The sequence below is a fragment of the Lissotriton helveticus genome, chromosome 10 (genome assembly GCF_964261635.1).
Source record: "Lissotriton helveticus chromosome 10, aLisHel1.1, whole genome shotgun sequence".
Lineage (NCBI taxonomy): Eukaryota > Metazoa > Chordata > Amphibia > Caudata > Salamandridae > Lissotriton > Lissotriton helveticus.
This window is the reverse complement of record NC_136071.1, coordinates 612,533,788-612,559,334: the sequence shown is the minus strand read 5'-3', so window position 1 is coordinate 612,559,334 and position 25,547 is coordinate 612,533,788. Positions and strand designations below refer to the sequence as shown.

At 42.1% G+C, this 25,547-nt stretch overlaps 1 protein-coding gene across 2 annotated transcripts in view; it reads right to left on the bottom strand.

Moving 5' to 3' along the window:
• Window positions 1–15,956: 15,956 nt before the first annotated feature.
• LITAF (lipopolysaccharide induced TNF factor) overlaps window positions 15,957–25,547 on the bottom strand; it is a 186,806-nt gene continuing 177,215 nt past the window's right edge. For both annotated transcript variants that reach the window (XM_078663150.1, XM_078663151.1), the window contains exons 4-5: window positions 20,174–20,333; window positions 15,957–17,121 (exon numbers count right to left, since the gene is read on the bottom strand). In XM_078663150.1, coding sequence (XP_078519276.1) covers window positions 17,013–17,121; window positions 20,174–20,333 — 269 coding nt within the window. In that variant the 3' untranslated portion in view covers window positions 15,957–17,012. The remainder of the gene's footprint in view (window positions 17,122–20,173; window positions 20,334–25,547) is intronic.

Genomic DNA, 25,547 nt, shown 5'->3' with positions numbered 1-25,547 from the left:
GTAAGATTATACCGGACCAGTTCTAGGAGTCACCGTTTACTCGATGTAATAGGGAGTTTGTCACCTGCCTAGACAGAGTGATAAAACCGTCACATATCTTGGTTGCATTTGAAAGCATCTCTGGAGTTATAGCCAACTTATTGCTGGCCCTGGGTTGGCGTTCTTCTCGAGGCCTGAGATTGTTTAACTCAGAGTGTTCTTGCACCTCCAGGCGACTGAAGGAGATTTTGAGCGTCACACCAGAAAACCCCCTGGCTGTCAAGTGATTTCATAGACAATACAAGGTCGCATTGGCAAAACCCAAGTTGGTTTTCAAAGAGGAGGACTGGTAAGAGTTGGTAGAGTACAGCACCCTGAGAAACAGCTCCAGGTTTTGGAGCATTATTAATAGCCCCTTTTTGGAGGAGTTAGTGCCAATTCATTGGACACCCATATCTCTGAGGATGAATGGGTAAACCAGTACGAGGGCATGTTGCAGCTAGACCCCATTTCAAGGGAAGCCCAGGAAACTACTGTTGGCAAATCCAAAGTCATATTTTCAGTACAGGAAGTAAGAGCAGGAATCTTGGGGTTGTCCAGAAACAAGGTCCCTGGCCTTTATAGGATTCCCCCAGACCTCTATATCTCAAACCTGGACATCTGGGAACCTGTAATCACTACAATCATTAATGCCTCAGTAAAGATTGGTCACCCGGCTACTTGGGTTTTAGCCACCATTGTCCGAGTCTTTTAAAAGGGAGACTGGAATAGCGCTCACTGCTAGGCCCATCTCCTTCATGGATTCTGTGGTAAAGGTGGTGCGTCGTATGGTATTAGATAGGCTAGTAAGTTGGGCAGATAACATCCTGGCTGAGGTCCAATATGGTTTTCGCCCTGGATACTCAACGGTGGACCAGTGTCTGAAATTATACATGGTTTTGAATAAGTATACCGTTGCCTGCACCGGCTCCATCTACCTACAGATCGGTCCTCTGCGTTTGATTGAGTCAACAGATCCAAGCTTTGACAGATGATGCTCTGCATTGGTTTTAACAAAGACACGGTCTTGTTTTTAAGGACTCTCCATAGTGACACCAAACCATAGTTCACGCTACTCTAAAGACCTTAACGTGACCCGTAAGTTCCCAATCCAGAGTGGGGTGCGTCAAGTGTGTATTTTGGCCCCCTTTCTTTTTAAATTGTACATTAGTCATTTGGAACAGGTCCTTCTGAACGTAAACACCGATTGTCCTCAGGTGCACAAGCGAAATCTGCCGGTCCTCTTGTATGCTGACTATGCCGTCCTCATGGCGAGGACAATGAGGAGCTTACAACTTCTATTGGACTTCTTTGTACAATTTATGTAGGACCTGGATTTGTTGGCCAATCACAGCAAATTGATTGTAATGCAGTAGGGTCCCAAACCAAACAAGTCCTATACATTCATTGCAGGGGCTATGCCGATCCCCACGGCTGGCGTTTTTTTCATACCTGGGGGTAGTGTTTGATGTGGCCCTGAATTGGCGCCCACTGATAAGTCGAAAGAAAGGGGTTTTGGCATGGGCAATTGCTGCTGTTTTTAGGTCTCGCCTGGCGAAAGCAGCGCATGCGCTGCTCTTGCCATGGAGAAGACCTTTTGTAATCGATTCAGCCAAAGCTGAATGCCCGTGCGTCCAGATGGACAAAGATGGCTGCTCTCGCCATCCACCACGCTAAACATGCATGCATACTGACAAAAAAATGCACGCGCATGTGGCAGCCCGACGCCATCTTTGTTTACTTTCAGTAGCATAGGGCTGTGCACACCGCGCGCATTTTGTTTTCCCAACACGTGCTTTCCATTGTCATGGCAACTCGTCACGCTGCCTTATTTAGGCTTGGCCTGGTTGACTTGTTGAATATACAGAATATAACTCTGCACCCCACAGTAGGTTGTTGCGGTATTACGATGATTCACTCAGAATTTCTGAAAAAGGTGAACAATCTTTTCTACCTTCTAGTCGTGATATCACACCACACCGATGTATATTATATACAGTCGACTTGTTGCCTTTGGCGAAGAGTTGCTAGATGACTTCTCACGGTGTTAAATCAAAGTTGCTAGAGGACTTCTCATCTGTAGAGCGCCAACGGAGTGGATATTCTCCTCATTGGCGCTGTAAAGCGTTCATTTGTTTTGGAAAGGAATAGCCGGCTGTGAGTGTACGGTCTGTGCTGCCAGTGAAACCAGAGCCCCCGGAGCAGAGAGGCAGAATCCGACTGTGTGGCAGTAGCATACGTAAGTGCTTGATAAAAATGACAAGCTTACATTTCAATGCCAAAGACAAATTTAATGAAACTGAAGGCTAGTAATTGGGGATAAAGTTATTTACTGACAATAACAAGCTTCTGATCATCAAAAAAAGGTTTCCTTGTGTGCAAAACTGCTTAAGAAACAAAAGGCTTGAATGTGAATAAAAAAGTGTGTACTACAAGATTAATAAGCAGCCAATCTTTGGTAATAAAATTATTGCATTTCCCTATTATAGGGCAGCTGACATTTAAGTGATGACTTGTGCAGAACTAGGTTAACTAATTGCTGATGCTATTTCCTTTGTGCCATGGTAAACAAGTGGGAATAGTGAATACTTAAGGCCACAGATGAAACATTTTATCATCTAGTCTAATAAAAGCATTTTATAGCATTACCACTATTGTTGTATGTGTCCTGAGTTTGTACAGTTGAGTAATTTGTGATGCTTGTGGTCTGCAAGTAATCCAAAGTCGGGTGTCTGAACCTGTGAGAACAGGTTAATCTTCAGAAGCTCTGCTGACTACAGTCCGAGATTTGCATAATATTTAATTTTCCCATCCAAGACGATTTTCTTTCAGAACATATGACTGAGATTCTCTGTAGGGGAAAGATGAACAAATGAAAGGAAGTAGACAGAGCGATTTAAGAGAAATTCAAAACATTTGACAAAGGAAATGGGGTCAAGTCGTTTTACATTTGCAGTTTATTTGACTGACTGTAAACACTTTTTATGGAATTAAGCTAAAGAAAAGTAAACTAATTTGCCATATGGTCAAAGTTCTCCTTCCTTATGCACCAACCAGAAACCATTTCAGAAGTGCCTGTAAAACATGTGAATTTGATGCCAATTTGTATGAAAAATGTTATTTGAAAAGTGTGCAATGAAAATAAATAGGGTATTAAAACCCCTCGATTTTGAGGGTGAGCCAGAAGATTTCCCTGTTCTACTAGGGATGCTGTCCACTGCTCTCCCAAATTTGCTGCCCACTTGGGACTTAAAATAATTTCAGATTTGTGCATTCTCTGTAAATATTTTTATTGAGCGGCTTCATGGCACTGACTCTGCCGTTTTATTTTTGATTTCTTTAATACAACCCTTTCATTTTTCTATTGATCTAGAGCTTGGTTATGGAGGGGGCCCCTTAACTAAATTGATTGCATTTTCTGACTTTATACATTGGGAGGTGCCTTAATGTTGGGACACATTGCCTCGTGAAATTGAGGTTTAACACCGTTTCAGATCAAGTGAATGTGGCTATTCTGGCTGAGATAACATTTTGGGGCACCCCCACATTATCAATGTGGTACATCTAGTTTGTATTACTTGCTGTTAGACCTGGCACCATTGGCGTGGGTCTACCTTCCACTTTTTGCTGTTGCCTCTTATGTTTTTGCTGGTTTTAGATGCTTTTGGGCACTGTGCCACTGCTGTTCAGTGCCACAGTGCAAGTGCTCCCTATGGTAAATTGATGTATGGATTGACTCCATGATTGGCTTGGTTTACTTGTCAGACCCTAGTACATTGCACTGTGTGTGCCCAGGGCTTGTAACCAATGCTGCTAGGGGGCTTGCAAAAAACACAGTTGATGGACAGAATGTAGAACAATGTCATACATTCACCCCAGTACAAGGATCTGGGCCTAAATCCATCGTTTTTTTGCACTCCACATCACCCTGGGTTAGACACTGGCTATATGCAAATCAGCTCTGACCCTGTGCCTCGTGGGAACAGTCCAGTCCGAACTACCAAGCCATGTCTTTCCCAGACCGGAATCAAGCATCCAAGGACCGGTTTCTGGCTATCAGCCTTCATTCAGCCTGGATAGCTTGACTCCAGTGATGTGGAGAGCCTGGGACTCACGTCTGAGCATCCCCAGCCCACTCGGGGTGAAAATTGCAAAAAAACACAGTTGATGGACAGAATGTAGAACAATGTCATACATTCACCCCAGTACAAGGATCTGGGCCTAAATCCATCGTTTTTTTGCACTCCACATCACCCTGGGTTAGACACTGGCTATATGCAAATCAGCTCTGACCCTGTGCCTCGTGGGAACAGTCCAGTCCGAACTACCAAGCCATGTCTTTCCCAGACCGGAATCAAGCATCCAAGGACCGGTTTCTGGCTATCAGCCTTCATTCAGCCTGGATAGCTTGACTCCAGTGATGTGGAGAGCCTGGGACTCACGTCTGAGCATCCCCAGCCCACTCGGGGTGAAAATTGCAAAAAACACAGTTGATGGACAGAATGTAGAACAATGTCATACATTCACCCCAGTACAAGGATCTGGGCCTAAATCCATCGTTTTTTTGCACTCCACATCACCCTGGGTTAGACACTGGCTATATGCAAATCAGCTCTGACCCTGTGCCTCGTGGGAACAGTCCAGTCCGAACTACCAAGCCATGTCTTTTCCAGACCGGAATCAAGCATCCAAGGACCGGTTTCTGGCTATCAGCCTTCATTCAGCCTGGATAGCTTGACTCCAGTGATGTGGAGAGCCTGGGACTCACGTCTGAGCATCCCCAGCCCACTCGGAGTGAAAATTGCAAAAAACACAGTTGATGGACAGTGTACTGGGGATGCTCAGACGTGAGTCCCAGGCACTCCACACCACTGGAATCAAGCTAGCCGGGCTGAAGAGAGGTGTTACCTCGAAACCGGGCCGGTCCTCGGATGCTTGTTTCCGTTCTGGGAAGGACATGGCTTTTGTAGTTCGGACTGGACTGTTCCCATGGGGCACAGGGTCAGCGCTGATTTGCATATCGCCATTGTCTAACCCAGGGTGGTGTGGAGTGGAAAAACGATGGATTTGGGCCCAGATCTTTGGACTGGGGTGAATGTGTGACATTGATCCACATTCTGTCCATCATTGTTGTGTTTGCAGTTACCGCTCTAAGTGTACTGGGGATGCTCAGACGTGAGTCCCAGGCACTCCACACCACTGGAATCAAGCTAGCCGGGCTGAAGAGAGGTGTTACCTCGAAACCGGGCCGGTCCTCGGATGCTTGTTTCCGTTCTGGGAAGGACATGGCTTTTGTAGTTCGGACTGGACTGTTCCCATGGGGCACAGGGTCAGCGCTGATTTGCATATCGCCATTGTCTAACCCAGGGTGGTGTGGAGTGGAAAAACGATGGATTTGGGCCCAGATCTTTGGACTGGGGTGAATGTGTGACATTGATCCACATTCTGTCCATCATTGTTGTGTTTGCAGTTACCGCTCTAAGTGTACTGGGGATGCTCAGACGTGAGTCCCAGGCACTCCACACCACTGGAATCAAGCTAGCCGGGCTGAAGAGAGGTGTTACCTCGAAACCGGGCCGGTCCTCGGATGCTTGTTTCCGTTCTGGGAAGGACATGGCTTTTGTAGTTCGGACTGGACTGTTCCCATGGGGCACAGGGTCAGCGCTGATTTGCATATCGCCATTGTCTAACCCAGGGTGGTGTGGAGTGGAAAAACGATGGATTTGGGCCCAGATCTTTGGACTGGGGTGAATGTGTGACATTGATCCACATTCTGTCCATCATTGTTGTGTTTGCAGTTACCGCTCTAAGTGTACTGGGGATGCTCAGACGTGAGTCCCAGGCACTCCACACCACCGGAATCAAGCTAGCCGGGCTGAAGAGAGGTGTTACCTCGAAACCGGGCCGGTCCTCGGATGCTTGTTTCCGTTCTGGGAAGGACATGGCTTTTGTAGTTCGGACTGGACTGTTCCCATGGGGCACAGGGTCAGCGCTGATTTGCATATCGCCATTGTCTAACCCAGGGTGGTGTGGAGTGGAAAAACGATGGATTTGGGCCCAGATCTTTGGACTGGGGTGAATGTGTGACATTGATCCACATTCTGTCCATCATTGTTGTGTTTGCAGTTACCGCTCTAAGTGTACTGGGGATGCTCAGACGTGAGTCCCAGGCACTCCACACCACTGGAATCAAGCTAGCCGGGCTGAAGAGAGGTGTTACCTCGAAACCGGGCCGGTCCTCGGATGCTTGTTTCCGTTCTGGGAAGGACATGGCTTTTGTAGTTCGGACTGGACTGTTCCCATGGGGCACAGGGTCAGCGCTGATTTGCATATCGCCATTGTCTAACCCAGGGTGGTGTGGAGTGGAAAAACGATGGATTGGGCCCAGATCTTTGGACTGGGGTGAATGTGTGACATTGATCCACATTCTGTCCATCATTGTTGTGTTTGCAGTTACCGCTCTAAGTGTACTGGGGATGCTCAGACGTGAGTCCCAGGCACTCCACACCACCGGAATCAAGCTAGCCGGGCTGAAGAGAGGTGTTACCTCGAAACCGGGCCGGTCCTCGGATGCTTGTTTCCGTTCTGGGAAGGACATGGCTTTTGTAGTTCGGACTGGACTGTTCCCATGGGGCACAGGGTCAGCGCTGATTTGCATATCGCCATTGTCTAACCCAGGGTGGTGTGGAGTGGAAAAACGATGGATTTGGGCCCAGATCTTTGGACTGGGGTGAATGTGTGACATTGATCCACATTCTGTCCATCATTGTTGTGTTTGCAGTTACCGCGCTAGGGGGCTTGCAGCACTGATTGTGCCACCCACCGGAGCAGCTTGTAAAGTGTGTCTCAGGTCTACCATTGCAGAGCCTGTGTGCAGTCTGGTACTGCCATGTTAACTGGACAAGTGCACTCACTTGCCAGTCACTAAATCTTTCCTTTTTTAAATATTAGTCACCCCTAAGGTAGGCCCAAGGGCAGAGTGCATTGTAGGTAAAAGGTAGGACATGCCCTGATGTGTGCGGCATGTCCTAATAGTGAATTACAGCCATTTTCGTTTTTCACTATTGCAAGGCTACCTGTTCCCCATAGGCCAGAATGGGCTGTTCGATTATTACATTTTATAATCCTAACTGACTCAGGGAACTTCGAGTTTAGTATGCCAGAATGATAAAATACATCTTTTAGTGAAGTTGGTTTTAACATTCTGTGCTTGAAAATACCACTTTTAGAAAGTAGGTATTTTCTTGCCCAACTATCCAAGCCTGCCTCTGCTAGGGTGTGTATTCCTTGTCTGGAGTTTGAGTGACAGGGGCTGGGGGATTCCAGGAGACAGGGTGAGTCAGCACAGGGCTGAATAGAGAGATCTGCATGCAGATGGGAGGGAGGAGTTGCACCTGGGACCTTAATGGGGCTGTGCCTTCCCTCCACAATGCTGGCTCCACCTCCTGTGGTGTGTCTGATGTCCCTGGTCTACACTATCAAATGAAGATAAGGAGTCCTGTAAACAAAGTGCTCCAGGACTGACCAGAACTGGTTTGGGTTAGGTACAGACACTCTCTGACTTCAGAGAAAAGGGATTTTGGTATATAAAAGAGGGGACCCAGATCCCAGAACTTTCGCTCACTTCTAGGAATCAAGACAAACCTTTGCTGAGGAGAAGAACCAGGAAGCTGAAGGAGGAGACTACCCCTGGGCTGTATGTTTGGGGGTTGGTCTGCAGTGGTTGCTTCATTGCCAAAGAGAGGAGAAAAGGACTGAGTGTGCTTTCTATCAACTTGAAGAAGAAGCTCCAAGGGCTTGAACTAGAGCTTGCCTCCTGCCTGAAGTCTCAGGGATACAAGACTCCACCAACCAGCTCCCCCCTGAATTCCTTTGCTGGGAATTGAAGAGCCTGCTGTTGTGCTGGGCCTTCTGAGAGACTTCATGTCGCTGGGAGCTGGAAGCGCGACGCAATAACGAGAAGCGTGTCACCGCTGCAGCCGCCATCATCGCATCGCCGAAGCGCGGCACATCACCGGACAAGCGGGGCGCTGCCACAGAGGACATTGCAGCATCACCGGAGAAGCGCGCCGCAGGGCCTGTCGCGGCTCCAAAGATCATCGAGTCGCCACACGTATCACACCAACGTTGTTGCATCGCAACCTAGACGCCATTTTGTCCCCATCGCACCGGAGAAGAGTATAGCATCGAGGTGCCATCTTGTCGCATCACACCGGAGAGCAGGAAGAAACCAACGCATCAACTCCCCACACAGTAAGGAAGCGAGCATCAACTCCCCTGCGCAGCAGTAAGGAACCGCTGCATCCCCTCCCCTGCGTGTAAGGAACCAAGGCATCAACTTTTCTGTGACCCATTTGTTTTCCTTGCATTACACATTTAAGGTACATTGAGAGCAATGTTCCCTCTATTTTGTTACTTCCGTATGCGGCAGTGTAAGGTCTCTGAGCTCTGCAACCAAGACTATGTGCGCCATGAACCAGACCACGCGTGGGGGTGCAGTGCCAAATATCACTCCAAACTTTTGCTTAAAAAAGTGAAAAGATGGTGCGTTTCCACACTTGCAGCGCCACATGAGTGGTCTTAAAGCAGGTTTTCAATTTAGATACCCATGAAATGAATTGGTTACACAGGCAAGTACCTTCGGGTTCAGAACAGCACAGGACTCCAATGGTGGTACCGTAATACAATTTTACTAAAGATCCTCAACTGGAGCACTGTTCATAGGTGGGGAAATGTTAGGTGCCTATAGAAGATCACATATATACACAATTACATAACATATTTACAATTTGATGTGCAACCTACGGAGTAATGTCTGGATAGCCTGTTAGAGATAGTTTGTGAAATGTGTGACATACAGGAAAACATGGAGTGTGGAAGAGGGCCGTTCACATAAGTCAAAAGCCATCGCTGTTAATAGGAGCATGACTGCCGGGCAGATTGTGAGCCTTTCTGAAAGTAAATCGCTGCACCAGTTATGCATGTACAAGGTGCTGCACATGAATACTTTCGCAAAGGCACACAATCAGCCTTGCAACTGTGTACTATTAACAAAAGAAATGCAGAGTCTCAAACACGACATGTGATTTCAGAATCCTGAGTTTTTAAACAATCAAAAGGCTGAGGACCTTTTTCTTGTTGAGTTTTTATGGTGCCTAAGATTACTCTAATATGACCCTTGTATATGTTTAAATATTGTTGTATAAGATGTTTGTAGTGTACTTTTATGGTTTTTATTAACAGAATAAAGTGAATATGACTGACAGAGAATCCAGAGTTTGCGCTTCTTTAGACTAAAAACATACTGTCTGTTAGCATGAATGACATGGTATTCCTACACCTTGTAATCCCCATTGTTTTATGTAACATTTCCTGTATACTGATTTACACATGAATAAGCCTTCATCTCTGTGTAATATATGCATGATGTAAAGTGCTCTGACATCCTACACAGGTATGAGAAGCACAATAAAATAAATGAAACATAGAAGTGAGAGGGTCTGTGGAGAGATGAGGGGCACTCTTGGAGAGTGGCAGTGGGTGAACTTGTGGAAAAGAAAGCTATGAGAGGAGGGCACCAAAAAAAGAGAATGCTAAAGCACACGTCGTGTTTGAGACTCTGCTTTTCTTTTCATAACAGTGCACAGCTGGGGGGCTGATTGTGGGCCATTAAGTTAGTATTTGTGTTAACTGCTGTGCACACGGGCGCTGCCATTACGATGAATACTAGCTCAAAGGGTCAAAATCAGCCCCGCAGCTGTGCACAATTAAGAAAAGAAAAGCAGAGTCTCAAACACAGGGTGTGCTAAAGCACATGTCGTGTTTCAGACACTGTTTGTCTTTTCATAACAGCGCACAGCAGCGGGGTGCGGGGCTGATTGTTGGCCTTAAGTTAGTATTCATGTTAATTGCAGCATCCGTGTGTGCTGCAATTAACATGAATACGGTTCTGCGTGCTAAATAAAGCAAACTGCGCGCCAGGAGTGACTTCGATGCGCGCGCGCACGCGCCCAGCTTATTGGGAACAGCGATTGAGAGTAAAGTGTCGCATTTACAACTTAAGAGAACTAAGCTATTTTATAACCTTTTACAGACTATTTTTGAGTACAGTATTGTGGATTTCATTTGGTCTTGTGTTAAGTCTATATAAAAATACCTATTTTTATAATACAACCTGTATGGTGTCCATTTGTAGTGTTGTCACTGTATTACTGTATGTGTTCACAAATGCTTTACACACAGCCTCTGAGATAAGCCTGCCTGCTCGTGCCAAGCTACCAAGGGGGTGAGAGCAGAGGTTATTTTAGGAGTGTAGCCCCTTACCCTGACTAGATGCAAGAGTTCCTATTTGTCACAGGTACCTACCTATGCCAACTAGAGACCCCCAAATCTAAGACTTGCGTCTTTCCCTTTCCGCAATGCAGCACAACGGAAAGGTAGAGCCAAAGTACAGAAAAACAAGCGTTGGCATAGCCAATAGGTCTCGCCTTTGGGACCTTATAAGTATTTAGTAATGAAGCACAATATCCTTGGTGCAACAACATTAACTGTTGCATGGCTAAAGACGAGACCTATTGGCTATGCCAATGCTTGTTTACTAGCTACCAGACTAGGAAGCAGATGGATTGGGACACTCCTGCAGATTTATATAACTAAATGCATCTGGGAGTGAGATCTGGGGCTATACTAAGCAGGTTGCATTACAACGTGTTGAAAACACTTTTGAGACGGATACTCTGCTTACCGCAGAGCATTCCATCCTTTGAAGTGCATGAAGGACTAGGGATGGCCTTTATCTCTGATGTGTTGGCTTTTCGCCCCATATCATGGTGGGAAAATCAGGACTAAGAAGAAAAAGCCCTTAGTAAGGAAATCTTAAGGGACTGTCCTGCTCTTGATAATACTAACCGTATCGGTTGGCTCAAGTATGTTAGAGAATGTTTCACTAGTTTGGGAAGGGCAGTTCTATTTGAGCACCCAGAGGAAATCTGCAGCAAGGACATAACCTGGGTGAAGGTGAACTTTTAAAAAAAACGTACATGGGTCAGAGAAGAAGTGGAGATGAGGAAGTGTAGTGTGCGTAGGTATTTTTGATTGAAAACTGTGTATTCATGACCGTTTTCTATTGACAAGATTTCGATTGGACCTCCTTGACCATTTTTTGGCCCATCCTCGGGGTGCACACAGAGGGCAGTGCGTCCCACCCTGTGGCTGCGATAAAAAATCTCCATAGGATATAATGCACTTTTTAATGTTTTGTAGTTTCTATGAGGCATCTAGAAAGTCTGATCATTCCTATTCTAAAAAAGCAAGGTTTAGGAGGCTTAGACCCGCTTGTATCCTTTTAGAACAGCTTTCAAGCCACTCAGTATTGTTATGTTCTTATCTTTTTAAGGGTTGCCATAAGGCTTAGGTCTAGCTGTGATTAGCCTGCATGGACAGTTATTTGTCACTGTGATGACATGAATTCAGTTTTAACATTATCCAAGTTTACAATTTTGTATTTTATAGGGTTGCGATTGATGTTTTACTGCACTTGATATGGCCCTTACTACCAACATTGTACTTTAACGGTATCGGACGACGTCCATACACATTTTAGACCCCTCAATCCTTGCAATAGCGTTTATCATCCCTGTACTCATGGGCCAATGACGGTCATATTGCACTGTTGTTTTATGTATTAGATGGAGATTTTTTGAATCAAGTGTTGATGATCAACGAGGAAGAGTTTAAAGCACAATCTATAAGTGTGGTTGCCTGAAGGACATTTTATATCATGTAGACTGATAGAATGTTTCTACATTTGCTAAATTTGTATTTGAAACTTACCGGACATGCATCTGAGTGTATGGTGCAAGGACTTAACTTTAACATAATCACAGACTTCTGTCTGGTCATAAAAAGGAGATTTTCTGGGCTTTCAGTGTAAGCAAAATTGAGATTTTAATGAAGCCTTAAAGGCTCAAATAATGCCACCTTGACCGTTTCACCTGGGGAGATAGAATGGCTGAAGAGAAGTTGAATTATTTTCAAATGCATAATACTTTTTTTTATTAGGAAGTTTGTTTTGCTATTTTGCTTTACAAATGGGTGCTGTGCCTTTGATATGTCTGATATTTTAATTTTGCTCTGGTTGAGTATCTAAAGTAGATATTCTGAGGAGGATTGGAGAAGGTTTCAAGCAAATGTATGCGGAAAGCTGCTGAAGGGGAGAAGAGGATCTTTTCCACATGGTTCAATTAAAGGCAACATCAGTTTGAAGAAAGCATTGAAGAAGTTAAAATCCAGAGAAAATAATCGATTGTTGTTATGTTTGGTATTCTGTTGTTACGGTAATAAGCTGCTTGTGGGATCCCCATAAAAGGAGTCTGCACAAACTTCGAGTCTTATAAAATCTCAATTTCCACTACACTGAAAGTTTAGAAAATCGCAATTCCTCCTTTATAAAGAAGAACATTCCAATAGCACTTTACACTGCTATTTCCTCTAACATGTCAATTTCAGTTATTCTAAATACGCCTAGTGAAGGAGTCTTTGGCGTTTAAAGGTATAAACTAAAATACGAGTTGTGCTAATAATGACATGACAATAAGGGACGTGTTTATTTCAAGGACGCTGCGCCTATTAAAGCCTGTGCCAATTTGAATTATGTTTCAATGTGCATAGGCCAGCTAAAAGTGCAGGTTGTGGAGCTGAAAATACTATAAACATTACTCAGATACTACTTAAACCTTTTTGCTGGAAGTGGAAACATACAAAGCAATATTTTGTAATTTTATAATGTAAAGCATAATCTTTATTTTGTCACATTAAATCAGTTCAGTAGATGTATCACAGAAATAAGTGACTAACACATGTAAATTCCTTCAGGAGATCATCTTTAAAAAGATTTATCAAACATCAGTACTGTACACAAGCTGTAAACTTAGAACGGTAAAGGGAACATGGAAAAAGAAGTCATCTCATAAAACATTGCCTCTATAAATTTGTATAATTGTGCATTATGTAATATACAAAAGCTTTATTGGATACAAAAAGTTAAGTTATTTATAACACAACAGGTAAAATAAATGAAACTTTGCTACACGTCTGAATTTCTTTCAAAAGCCAATACATTTGCTCCTTTTGGACAGCAAGTTTGTGCAACTACAAAATTAAGCGTGTCAAAGGTATATCAATCAAGCTAGCTGACTTTGCATTCTAATGTCCTGTATGATAAATTTGGATCAAAGCCGAGTCACATTTCCCAAATAAACGTCAGCGAAGTGGAGTACTAAAAGTACTGGCCAGTTGCTTAGGAGCAGGACCCAAGTTACTTCGAACAGTGAAGCAAAGCAAATGAGCATCCTACGGAACCTAATTTGTGAACTAATTTTAATTTTAGGTCTAGTGTTAGCCAAGCCCCTTTTTTCTTAAATTATATGTATAATGTACTTACTTACCGGCCCAATCAGCTAGCTCTTTTAATCTATTGGTCTATGATGTCACTCACATTTTTCTTTGGCCAGCTGGAGCAAACAGCATGGGAGAGTGGGCCAGCCTATTTGAGCCATTGGCTAACCTCGATGAGATGTATGGCATTCTGCCTTTTCTCAAGTAGCACACACACAAACAAATTAAGTTCCCTTTAGGGGCAGTACAATATGGCAATGTGTGACTTCTGAGACCAAAAAGAGTTTGGCTTTTAGACAGACATTTTTTTTACATTGGTGAAGGGTTGGAAGCTCCTCCAACAAATACACTGTACACAAACAATGACAACACACACACTTACAAAGCCAAAGGCTGGCAGTTAACACCACACCTATTGGCTTTGCCAATGCTTGTTTTCTACAATGTTTAACCCTTCATGTACAGTAGGGTTTACTGGACGTTAAACTTTCAACTAACACCTCAACACCATCCAAATACCAACAATGCCTGCATATAAGCACCATTAGTTCTACCATAAAAATAGCCAAAATAATCATGAGATGTAGTATATGGAAGGAACTATTTTATAATTGAAATATATAAAATGTGATTTTTCACAAAGCTATCACTACAAGATAAACAGGTTAAATAGTGAACCTACATAATTATATTTGTTCTGTATGTATGAAATCGAATAATCAAAATCAATGTTAGCTGCTATAAAATCCTATACTTACTAAATATAAGCATCTCTTCATAACCATTTCCCCAGCAGCATTTGCCATTTTCTCACTGGCGTTGTTACACAAGGGCTTGTGTTGGGTCCTTGTGTGGCCAGAAAGGAGGTTGCACCATTAATATGCAGTCTAAAAAAAATACCCTGTTGGCCTTAACCCTAATATGAGGATTTAAAAATAAACCCACTTGCGTCTATTTGCAATAATGAATTTTCAAAACATCATACATCTGTAAACAATCTTAAACACATTGACTGAAAGAGTATGTGTCAAAATATCAGTGACAAAAAATATAAAGATGTACACAAGGGTCTAAGGGATAGTATTTACCGACCAACTCAACTCCATACCCCTAATTCGATACATATACAACGTAAGGGAGAAAGTCAGTCTATTAAATCAGACAAACAAACCTTCTTGGTGCTCAGAAAGAATGCCCACCAGACTCAGATAACTTGCCCAGCAATCATCATAAGTGTGAATTCCATCAGCCCACCCTTTTGGCGGAGCCTCATCATCTGGAAAACAACGGAGTAGAGTCTATGTAGCCAATGTTGCTTATAGGCTAACAATGTGGGATACTTGACCTCTTGCTCCAGATCAACTTAGCCAAAATGCTTTTCAAAGTATGTGAGTGCTGATGATGTGCAGTGCTATTGTGGATGTGAAAATAAAAATGACTAAGGGCGAAAAATATGTTTATTGGAGATCGTCCGAATGTCATGAATAAAAACAACCTGATAGTATGGAACAAATTTACTATCTCATAGCAATAGGTAAAGTCGACATGTTTCAGCCGCTGTGTCAGTGTTGCACGGCTTTCCTCAGGACTTAGTGGATGTGATATGCTACTGCATGAAAAAAACTGTCAAAATATGAAAAATTAATATTTCAAAAAGAATGAGTGATCAAAGACCACCCTACCAGAACTAGATTGTGTGTCCATGTAGGTAAGTACGTGCTCTTCTTTTCCCAACTTGCTGTGGGAGTATGCCTCACCTCACCCGGCAACTGCTCGGTGGTTGAGGCCCCGCTCTGTCCGTCGGTACCCCCTATCAAGCTCCGAGCTGAAGGGGACATAGACAAATTTCAGTTCTCACAATCTTCAGTGTTACTTGGGTGCCTACCACCCTGTGAAGCAGTTGTGTGACATTGACTTGCCTTATGTCCTAGTCTCTCCTTCTGAAATGCCACTACGTGAAGATAGAGGAACACGATCACCTAACTGGTGCTTAGGGTGATGGGCAAGTGAGTAACATTTTAAGAACCAAACGTTGTATGTGTACACTAATATTTTGATTCAGAAGCTTTCTGTAAATGGTTGCTTACAAACACGTCATATTTTGAAAATACATTCAATGCGAATAGAATTTTTTTTTATTATTGCATGAAATGTTTCCTCTGCAATTTCTAAACAACACATTAGCGTGAATGAAAAAGGTGGTATTTCTTTTCAGTCTGATTTTCTCCTCATCCAATAATGCTGCCAATAGACACGTGACTTACTGTTATCTAAATACTCTGATTACTCAGTCAGCCAAGCAGGCGAAGATTTTTTCAGAAAACCTAGAATGAAGATCAGGTTAACTTGGGGACTATGTGTAGCATTCTACACAGGCTCACCCACCAGGTCTCAAGAATTGCGGATTACAAATACGACTACCGTATGAAAGTAAATGCAAGGTGTCCTGCAATCAAGAACAACATTGATCTTTACAAGAACAATTTCACTGGTCCAAAAAAATATATAATTATCGATCTGTATTTATATAAAACTGCAAGAAATAAAAATATAGCAACCTTATTTTGTCAAGAAGAACACAATTAAGCAGCAAAGAACTAAATGCTATGCAAGATCTGTAGAATCCAATTTCCGCAAAGTGGCAAGCCACTGATAAAGAATTCTCCCTGAATATTGTCAAATTAAATTGGTTTAACAGGCACTATTGCTATCTCTAATTTATACCACCCCCGAACTGTGAACTCAGCTAGCTGTGTGTGAGCACCACAAAAAAAGTATAATATCACACTTAATGGAGCACAATACCCCTGACATTTCTTAACAGAATTCCTGGGTAATATACAGAAGTTGTTAAACCCTCTTAACCCCATTGTCATTTAACCTTCTTGGTGCATTAATATTTGAAGAAACACGTACTTCATATTCCCAAAGAAGAATTTAAGCCTCTTACTTAAGAGTACTTTTCAATTTTAATGATAAAACCTGCAGATAAAAACATTTCAGAAAAAGAAAAAAAAATACACGTTAAATGTGGTGGGTTGGGACTAGTGGTGAATATTTTAACTGCTGGACTACTTTCCATCACCTTTACGGCATTTGCCGTGTTGCTGGAACTCCTCTGTTTACTGCAATAACAGCCGCAAAATATTTCTACCATCACGCTGCCTGCCATGTATGGCAATGTCAAATTGGAGCAAAACTAGTGATCTTGTTTGCCAATTTCAAACTTTAATGAAAAATCCCATGAAAGTAAGTAGCCTTCATTTGTGAAACATGACTTACCAGAACACAGATTTCAATCTTAAATAATATTTTTTTTGCATTAATATTGTGCTTACTTTTTCCCAAGGTATGAGGGCATTATTTCTTTTTTTAACAAGAGCACCAGAGTCCCCTAATAATTTTTTATGGCACAGGGTGTCCAAGTAATTTGTCCAGGATAACAGGATGTCGATCTCAGGGCTGGACTCGAATCTGGTTCCCTAGTTTCAAAGTCAGCAGCTCTAAGAACACTTATGTGCATACAGTCAGGATATCAGCTAAAAAGGAGCTGCGTCATCTTGGTTGCATCTCATCTGTTTTGGATTGAAGGACGGTATCTATAAACGTTTGTAGGTACCAAGAAGGGCTTTGCAGTTTGGACAATAGTGATCTGCATCCTGGAGGGCATCGACACAGAAAGGTATGAGACAGCAGCCAGCAGCACAACTGCAAAAGAATAAAAACAGAGGTATTTTTACTTGCTTCAAGTGTAGAGTCAGCAACAGTTATGTCATTTAAGATGTCATAGGTGTTATGAATGCTATCATTTCACATGCTATAAGTCATAGTATGCAAGCAAAGGTTTCACCAGTGCATGGTAGAGTGGTGAGTTCTAGTTAATGTAGTGTGGCAAGTGAGGTGACAGGAATGTACGGGGGTTCGCAACTTACAGTAAATGAAAGGTGGTGCGCAAATTATAAATTTAAATTGGAAGTATAACTTTAGAATTTGTAATGTTTCTATAGTTTAAATTGGGTTTGTTTAGAAAGAATAATTAATGTTTTCCTAACTACAATGTATCTTTGTTTTTTGTCATTGAATATTTATTCCCTGAAAAAACAAAAAGATAAAGTGATGTTATTGCTAGGGGAAAATGTCAGTTAAAAAAAACCTTTTACACAAAAAAAGAAAAAAACGCTGATATTCACCAGCTATAGTCAATTGAAGTAACTTTACTGTGACTTCTCCTTCACAGGGATGTCATTAATGAGGTCGTGGTAGATGTCATCAGTAATTTTATCAGTGATATCACAGAACATGTCATATTTAATATGATATTTCAGGTCATACGCAGTGCATGGCAAATGTGCAAGTTACAGTTACTTCATATAACGAACTGGTGAAATTCAGTGTCTTTTTTTTTTTATAAACTTAAATTTGTCTTTAACTGCCATTTTCACCTAGCTATAACGTCACTCTACCATAGCTTTTTTCTGCAAATCTCTATATTGTTTTTTTATGTAAAGTAAGGTACTGCCATGCCTAATTAGAACGTTGATTTAACCTTTGGAAATAGACGCTTTAACATTGCATGTTCAGCACATTTGCATCTGGGGAGGGTACTACCTCTTCCACTAATCTAGTGTTGAGATTGACTGCACAAAAATGGCAGCGACACTACTTGAAACAGGTAAAGCGTCTAACAGGTCTTGGATTAGTTTGTGCAGAGGTATTGGAAAAAACTCATACAAAGGCTCATCAACCATAACTTTATCAAATGAGCCCATGCTCTCTACGGAAATCCACAAGCCTCTATTTTCATTAACAAGTTCCTCTAGCGCAATTCAATTAGAAACAAGGCATTGCTGCCACCACTCATCTCCCTATATTCATGTTGATGCAAAATCTAGACTAAAGCTCCCAGTCTAGGCATGAGGCAGATGTGTTTGCTTAGGGTCTAAATGAGCCCATTTCCCAGAACTTTCAGCAATATATTCCCCTCAACATCCGACAACTCTCTCAACTCTGCTGGCATGGTCATCACTCCTGTTGTTCCATCCAAACCAATTCCACTTTTCAGGCTGTTCCACTATCATACCACTGCTGACCTGGACAATCTCATGAGCCTGTACAGCTGCTTTATACTGATCACTCACACTGGACTTTGTGAGGTAGGTCCTAAAAGCCCGTTTATAATTTACTGGATACAAAGCTGCTGCTCTAAAGAAACACCCACCTGATCAAACTGGCACTCCACAATGTATGGAACATCAAAACTGCTTCCCTTCTCTAGAACAACATGTACCTGAAGTCATACAACTAAAACAAGATCAAATTTCATAGTAGACTTTGCAAAAAACATTTTGAGAACTGGGATTGTTTCTGTACTGCAAAAGTGGTAGAGAACTAAGAATATTGTTTTGAGAAACAGAAACTAGAATTTATCTGGAAGGGATGGGGAGTACCTAGGTCAGGCACCATTTATAATGTAGTATCAGACTCAATCAGAAGAATATTAAACTCCGAAGCAAAAACAACTGAATGTCTGAGAACTGGAGAAGTGAAATAGTACTAGTACTGATCAACCTTCATGACAATTGTAATGTGTCATTTCTTTTTAACAAATGTTCTCGCTAGGATACAAGAATGAAGCAAGTAATTACTTTACGGCCCTTTTCTTCCTTTATATTGGCTGAAGGGGATTATTGCGGGAGAGCAGTATCATCTTGAAACAAACTTAATGTGCAAGTATCTGATAAAAGATTCAGGATAAACACTGGTTAGTTACAATGTTTCCACCTGGCACAGACAGTGGCAACATGTAAAACAATGATTGGAAGAAGAAGTAGTGTGGATGCCATGCATCTCTTCGATGAACATTAGCAAAAACAATGTTTGAACAAGGAATTGCATGGCAAAGCAAAAAATAAAGTTCATGACACAGAATAAATTCTGATGTGGATATGGAAAGTCGAAGGAGTTAAAACAGGTGTCTTTGATGAACACCTCACTCAAAAATGAGAAGAACCTTTTGCAGCCCTAGGTACAAAAGGGTGAAGCTTCTGTTCATCTCTTCACTTTCAAATACGCATGTGATCTTTAAGTTGATTCCTACTCCCTAATATCTACACGGCTCCATTGCTTCCTAGACAGATTTAACTTATACGAGTGTAAGTTGTTGTGTGGGAAAGATCTGCAATAGAAGTTATCCCCAATTTGCCTTTTTAAGTCTGGCATTATCCAAGAACTTTTGATTGTTACTAAAATTGTATATCTGTATTTAGAGTCAGCCTTCTTCACCCATTGGGCTAAATTTGTGCCATTCACATTTTCCTTCTACCCACTACAGCACAGGCCGTGTGGCAGTGGGTCGACCAACATCAGCCACTGGCTAACTGCGTTGTGATTGATGAATATTGCTGTTTCACAGGGAGACATCTGCAACCAAAGCAGTTCCCCCTCAGTTACAGGGACTATTATGGCTATGTGTGCTTTTTGAACCAAAAACAAAGCCTGCTTTTACCCAATGTTTTTTATATGATTGGGATGGCCTGCCTGCTCCCATATCAATACAATTTAATAAACCACCCATGACAAAACAAAGCAAGCGTCAACAAAGTCAAAAGCCTGGAAGTCAACGCTAGACCTACTGGATGTTTTCTTAATAGTAGTTTGGAGTAGCAGCTACATATTTGAGGACAACAGGGTGATAAATTAGAACATAAACCAACTGCCAAGCAAAAGAGGCAATAACGAAATTCAACATGATAAAACTTACCCCATAATACACAGACCACCACAGGATAGCCAGGTCAGTGCTCCAGCATTGAAGGACACACGGGTAACAACCATCTGGTTACACGAAGGACAGCACAATTGGACTGGGCGATCATAAAATGATACAGCCGGCTGTTGCACATATACAGTTTGGACTGTAACTGATGAGAAAACATAAAACAATAGGCATGAGTGTAAGCTGTGAAGAATCAAACATTTAAATGATATGGTAGTGTCACACTAAACATAACATAACATAACGTGTATTTGGAAAGCGCACGTATCCAGAGGTCTCTTGGCGCTGAATAACAGATGGTCATTGTTACCCAACTCAATGGTACTCATTTTATCGACCTCAGATGGATGAAAGGCTGAGTGGACCCGCCAGGATTTGAACCTGTGACCATGAGGTTGAACACAGGCCCCTGCGATGGATGCATTAGTCCACTGAGCCACCAGACCCGGCTAAAAAGAAGTGTCAAAGTATTAAATGTGATATGAAAAATCAATTATTAAGACAACCTGCGGAGCTCAGCTTAGTGGCATCCATTTTACGCTGTACATATTTAGCACACAATTCAGATCAATACAAAGGCCTTGCTGCAAGTGAAACAAAGTTTTTTTTATTGGTTGCTTATAAATTTAAAACGAGGCTTTCTAATTTCCCATATTCTAAAACTATAGGCCTTTCGATATCAAGTGTTTAGAATAGTATGAATTAAAGTTACTTATAAAGACTACTCAAACAGGGTGTCCTTGCTCGGGACAGAATTTGCAGTGAGTCTGTACTTTTGCATGTCAAAAAATACACTTTTGAATGTATCTATCTTTCGGTGTTCTTTCAGGAAAATGTTTGCACGCTAAGGAGCCAGCCATTCGGTATCAATTGAATATTTATTTAACTGTAGAAAATGCTTTCCAGCTTTTAAAATATATTTGCTTTAAGATATTATAGATGGAACACAGACTTCATTGCCCTTGAAATGATCACGTTTATTCTAAGTAAAGGCAGTTTAATCAAATTTTTCTGATTGCATTTTCTTTTTGGTTTTAGGTCAAGCATGAGCAGCGAATGCGCTGTTCTGCGAGGCATATTGTATTCAGGTATGGACTTGAAGTTCCACCCATTTTGGGCCCATCTTTTCAATTGGCTCCCATTACTTTTGTTTTTAAACGGTTGCTTCGGATTTATGATTAGGCTTAGTAGTCCCTCCTTGTAACCTCCCATAAGGACTGGACTTTTTACTTGTTTTGTTACATGGTCTGTTTCATGTACAGTCTGTGAGCACTATTGTCTTTAATGATTTTCCCCTATTGCAGGCACAAATTGCTTTCCTGCAAGGGAGCCCGCTTTGCCTATGGGTGCCATGCTGCGGTTTCATTACAGCTCCCACGTTTACATTTTTATTGGGCCAACTTGACAAACAAATGCTTTTTTTTTGGGAAAAGCGTCACACACTGCACTTTCACTTTAATGGCCGCCGCATACCTTTCTTTAGACTAACCGCGTCTAAAGAAAGGGGCGTGGCTTCCATTAAAGTGAGAGTGCGGCATGGGGCACTTTTACCACAAAAAAATCATTTGTTTGTCAAGTACAATGCAATAGGACTTGCATTTTCAAAAGTTTAAGTTATTGGCTTTGCAAATGACAATGCCTTATTTAAGTGATTTTTTATAAAATAACAAATAAAAGGCATTGTCATTTACAATGGCAAAAGCTTAAACTCACGCAAATGCAAGACCAACTGCATTGTAAATGCTTGTTAGATCTGGCACTGGAGACAGGTTTAGAAGGTATGCCAGTCTATTGCTTTTCCATCACTCCATAGATATACACACATAGGAGAGACTTTTGGTTAGCAAACTTCGTCCATTGGTTGGTTTAATCAACAATCGCATTTTGCTTCTGCCCACGACAGCATGAAGCAAGTTATTCAGCCATTCACATTACAAGTTAGCTCCCTTAACTCTGAATGACTGCACAAAACCTGTGGACATTTTTCACATCCACCTAAAAATAACTAATTTCCATTTGTGACGTATTCTGGTTTCAAGTGTCCTTTTCATTTTAGTTATTTCTTATATTTGAGTCCTTTTCATTTTAGTTATTTCTCATATTCGCTTTAATTAGCAGCAGTTGCCTGCACTTCAGGTGTCTAATTAGAAGTGATTTATTTTAACCAGAAACGTTTTGAAAAAAATAAATGTGCAAATATATAGCGTTCATATTTAGGTGGCCACATGTTTTCTTTGTTTCCACTCCTTTATTTTGTGGCACATTCTTGCAATTAAATAAAAAAATTAACTACAGCACTAATCTGCCAGGGCCTGCTCTATAGGCTTGCTAAAACAAGAAATCTTTCTGTAGCATGCGGAATAGTGAATCCACATTGCCCGTCTTCTTTAGAAATAGTGCGGCACTGCTTCTGAAAAGGAGTGCAACTGCACCAGCTTCAGCCCTGCTGCCACCAGAGTTAACAATGTTGTTAGGTGAAGGTGTGCAGAGAAGCTTATTACATGTTCACAAGAGGAATATTCCTAAAGAAAACTATAGAAGTCTCCAGCACCCTGGTTGGGTGACCCTGATGTTTCCCATGCAACTGTAGAGCAATACCCAATACAAAAAAAAAGCAAGTTTGTCTAATTTATTGCCTTCCTGTCTCAGAGAGCAAATGATCAATGTGATAAATCCAAAACTCTCCTACTTGGTGAGATTTAAATCCAAATTGAAAATGTGATCCTTGGAAAATGAGCAGGAAAAAATACTGATTAAATCAAATGCAACTAAGAACATACCAACTTATGAGACAATTTTTAACACAGACTTGTCCTAAAAGAAAACTGTACAAAGGTAATGATAGCAAACCGACTGTTGATCAAGGAGCATCACATGAGAAATTATCATAACAAACTTTATGCGGCTCAATAGAGTCATAAAAATGCAAAGGGTAGATACAACCAACACATGTTAGAACAGTAAGCAATAAAAGCAAGAGTATTTTTCAGAAGGAGCCCTAAAAGACAAAGTCAACTTCCCGCTAAAACCAAGTAAAACTATGCAACAGCAAAGCTCTAAAAAGACCTAAAAGAGGTTGGTCTAAAAAAAGGATTGTCGTGCTGCCTGAAGAATCGGTGTTATGTTTTTTGTGACTCAAATGCTGCCAAGATATTCACACAGATACAGTTCAAATAAAACGTCAAAACAATAACAATTGATAAAATCCTCAAAACCATGAAAAAACCGCAAATTGACATTACTCTATAAAACCAAAGATTAATACTAGCCATGGAGTTTCACAGTATAGCTCGGTGGCCAAAAGTGAGGCTAAACTTTTACACAGATCACATTATCATCAACAACAAAAAAAAAGAAATACAATACTCCAGGTCCAACACTGTGCTGCCTAATTCTCCATACTCCCATTAGAAAACGGGACAGAGTAAACACAGTCAATGGTGTTGTGTCAGTACTAAAGATTCTGGAAACAACTCTGAAGTCCCTAATCACCATGCTCCGGTAAAGTGAGAGTATTCACTTCTTTCAGCTATTTAAATAGCACGGACAGAAATATGATATATAGTCAATATACTCTTTCACCTGTGGACAAAAAGGGATCATTGTCATATGACTTGCAGTTGACAGTGAAAGTGTTCCTGCTAGATTTTCCATCTATGCAAGTCCAGTATATCCCCTTGAGTGTAGCCTTTGACACACCACTCATAGCTCCCAGGTTAGACCATAGGTGTTCACATCTCATCTTTGTCAGGAAAGTCTTGATATGCATTACCCATGGGATCCTGGAGATCCCGGGCTGCCGGATGAGCTCCTCCAGTCCCACCCGATACATGGCTAGGCCCACCATAGCCGTCTCCAGTACAAACCATGTCTAAGGGCTGCTTTGATAGCAATGGACCTTTGGCCTACGTCCAGCCGCAACGACAGAAGCAGGGTACTGGCAGGGAGACTCCTCAAGCATCAAATTAATTGATTCTCGCCCATCTCCAGCACAGTGACCTTCTCATGCCCCCAAAAGTTCTACTACGTATAAGGAAATGCCTATTGCTTGCGAGTTAAAAATTTGAACTGCTGGTGATACAGGTCGAAAGCTAGAACCCATAAAACCCCTCAAAATGCCTCCTGCTTAGTTTTCAACTTGTAGATCTGGGCAGACCAGTCGAAATTCTCTGTCAGAGTAACTTCCAAGTACACAAAACTTCAGACACTCTCAAGGAGAACACCACTCGGGACGGATTTGGCCAGGTTGTATGGCTGGGATTAAAAACCTTCTACTTGTTTTTTTGGAGATTGATCTCAAGTCCTCTCTGCTTGCAGAAGACACCAAACTGGTCCAGAAGATTTTGAATACCCATAGGGGATTTGAATATCAGTAAGGTGTCCTCAGCGAACAGGAGGGCAGGGATCTTCATAACTGCTTGGTTCGAGATGTCATGTTTGCACTGCTCTAATTGGGCTACCAGGTCATTCATGTATAGCAGGAACAGAGTTGGGGTAAGAACATTGCCCTCTCTTACTCCGGTCGTGACTGGTATTGATGTGGTCAGCTCCCCATTTTTGCCATTTCTGACCTGCTCATAATTCTTTTGGTGCAACCTCCTGATTACCTTCACTAAATAACTTGGGGTACTCTGTTCAAGTAGGACTTTCCAAAGGGCCTCCCTTGGGACCAGGTCAAAGGCTGCATGGAGATTGACAAAAACAACATAAAGCCGACCAACTCCCAGAACAACATACTTCCAGAATACAAGCTGCAAGCGAAATACTTGGTCGATGCTACTGGTCTCCTATTTAAGCCCTGCTTGTAGGGGGCTTATGAAATCTATGCCCTCAACACACCCACACAGCCTATCCAACAATATACGACTGGAACTGTCAATAAGCCAATAATTATATGGCCGGGGCCATCAGCCTTTCTTGCAGATTGGTACAATCTCAGCCCCTGTCCGAGTGGGCATAGTTGGTAAGCCTTCCAGAATGCAATTGAAATACAAGAGAAAATATGGGCCCCAAATTGCCTTGTGGAATTTTAGTTCGTGAACTGAACATCATCTGCGCCATCTTGTCCATTCCTCAGACTCACGTTTGAACATACACGACAGCCATTTTAGGTACCATGATCTCCCTGTTCACGATCGATCATCAGCGCACTTCCCTGACCCTGCAAGCCTCCCCCATGCACTCTGGCTGACCCCGCATCCACATGCGTAAGTCATGAACCCTCCTCTTCCACATGACTGTCTCTAGGAATCACACCCCGCGCCTGACCAACACCTCCTTCCGATTATCCACACTAATCACACTGATCCTTTCCTTCCATGAATACCTCTCCTTTGATAACCCCTTCCTCTGGGCCCGA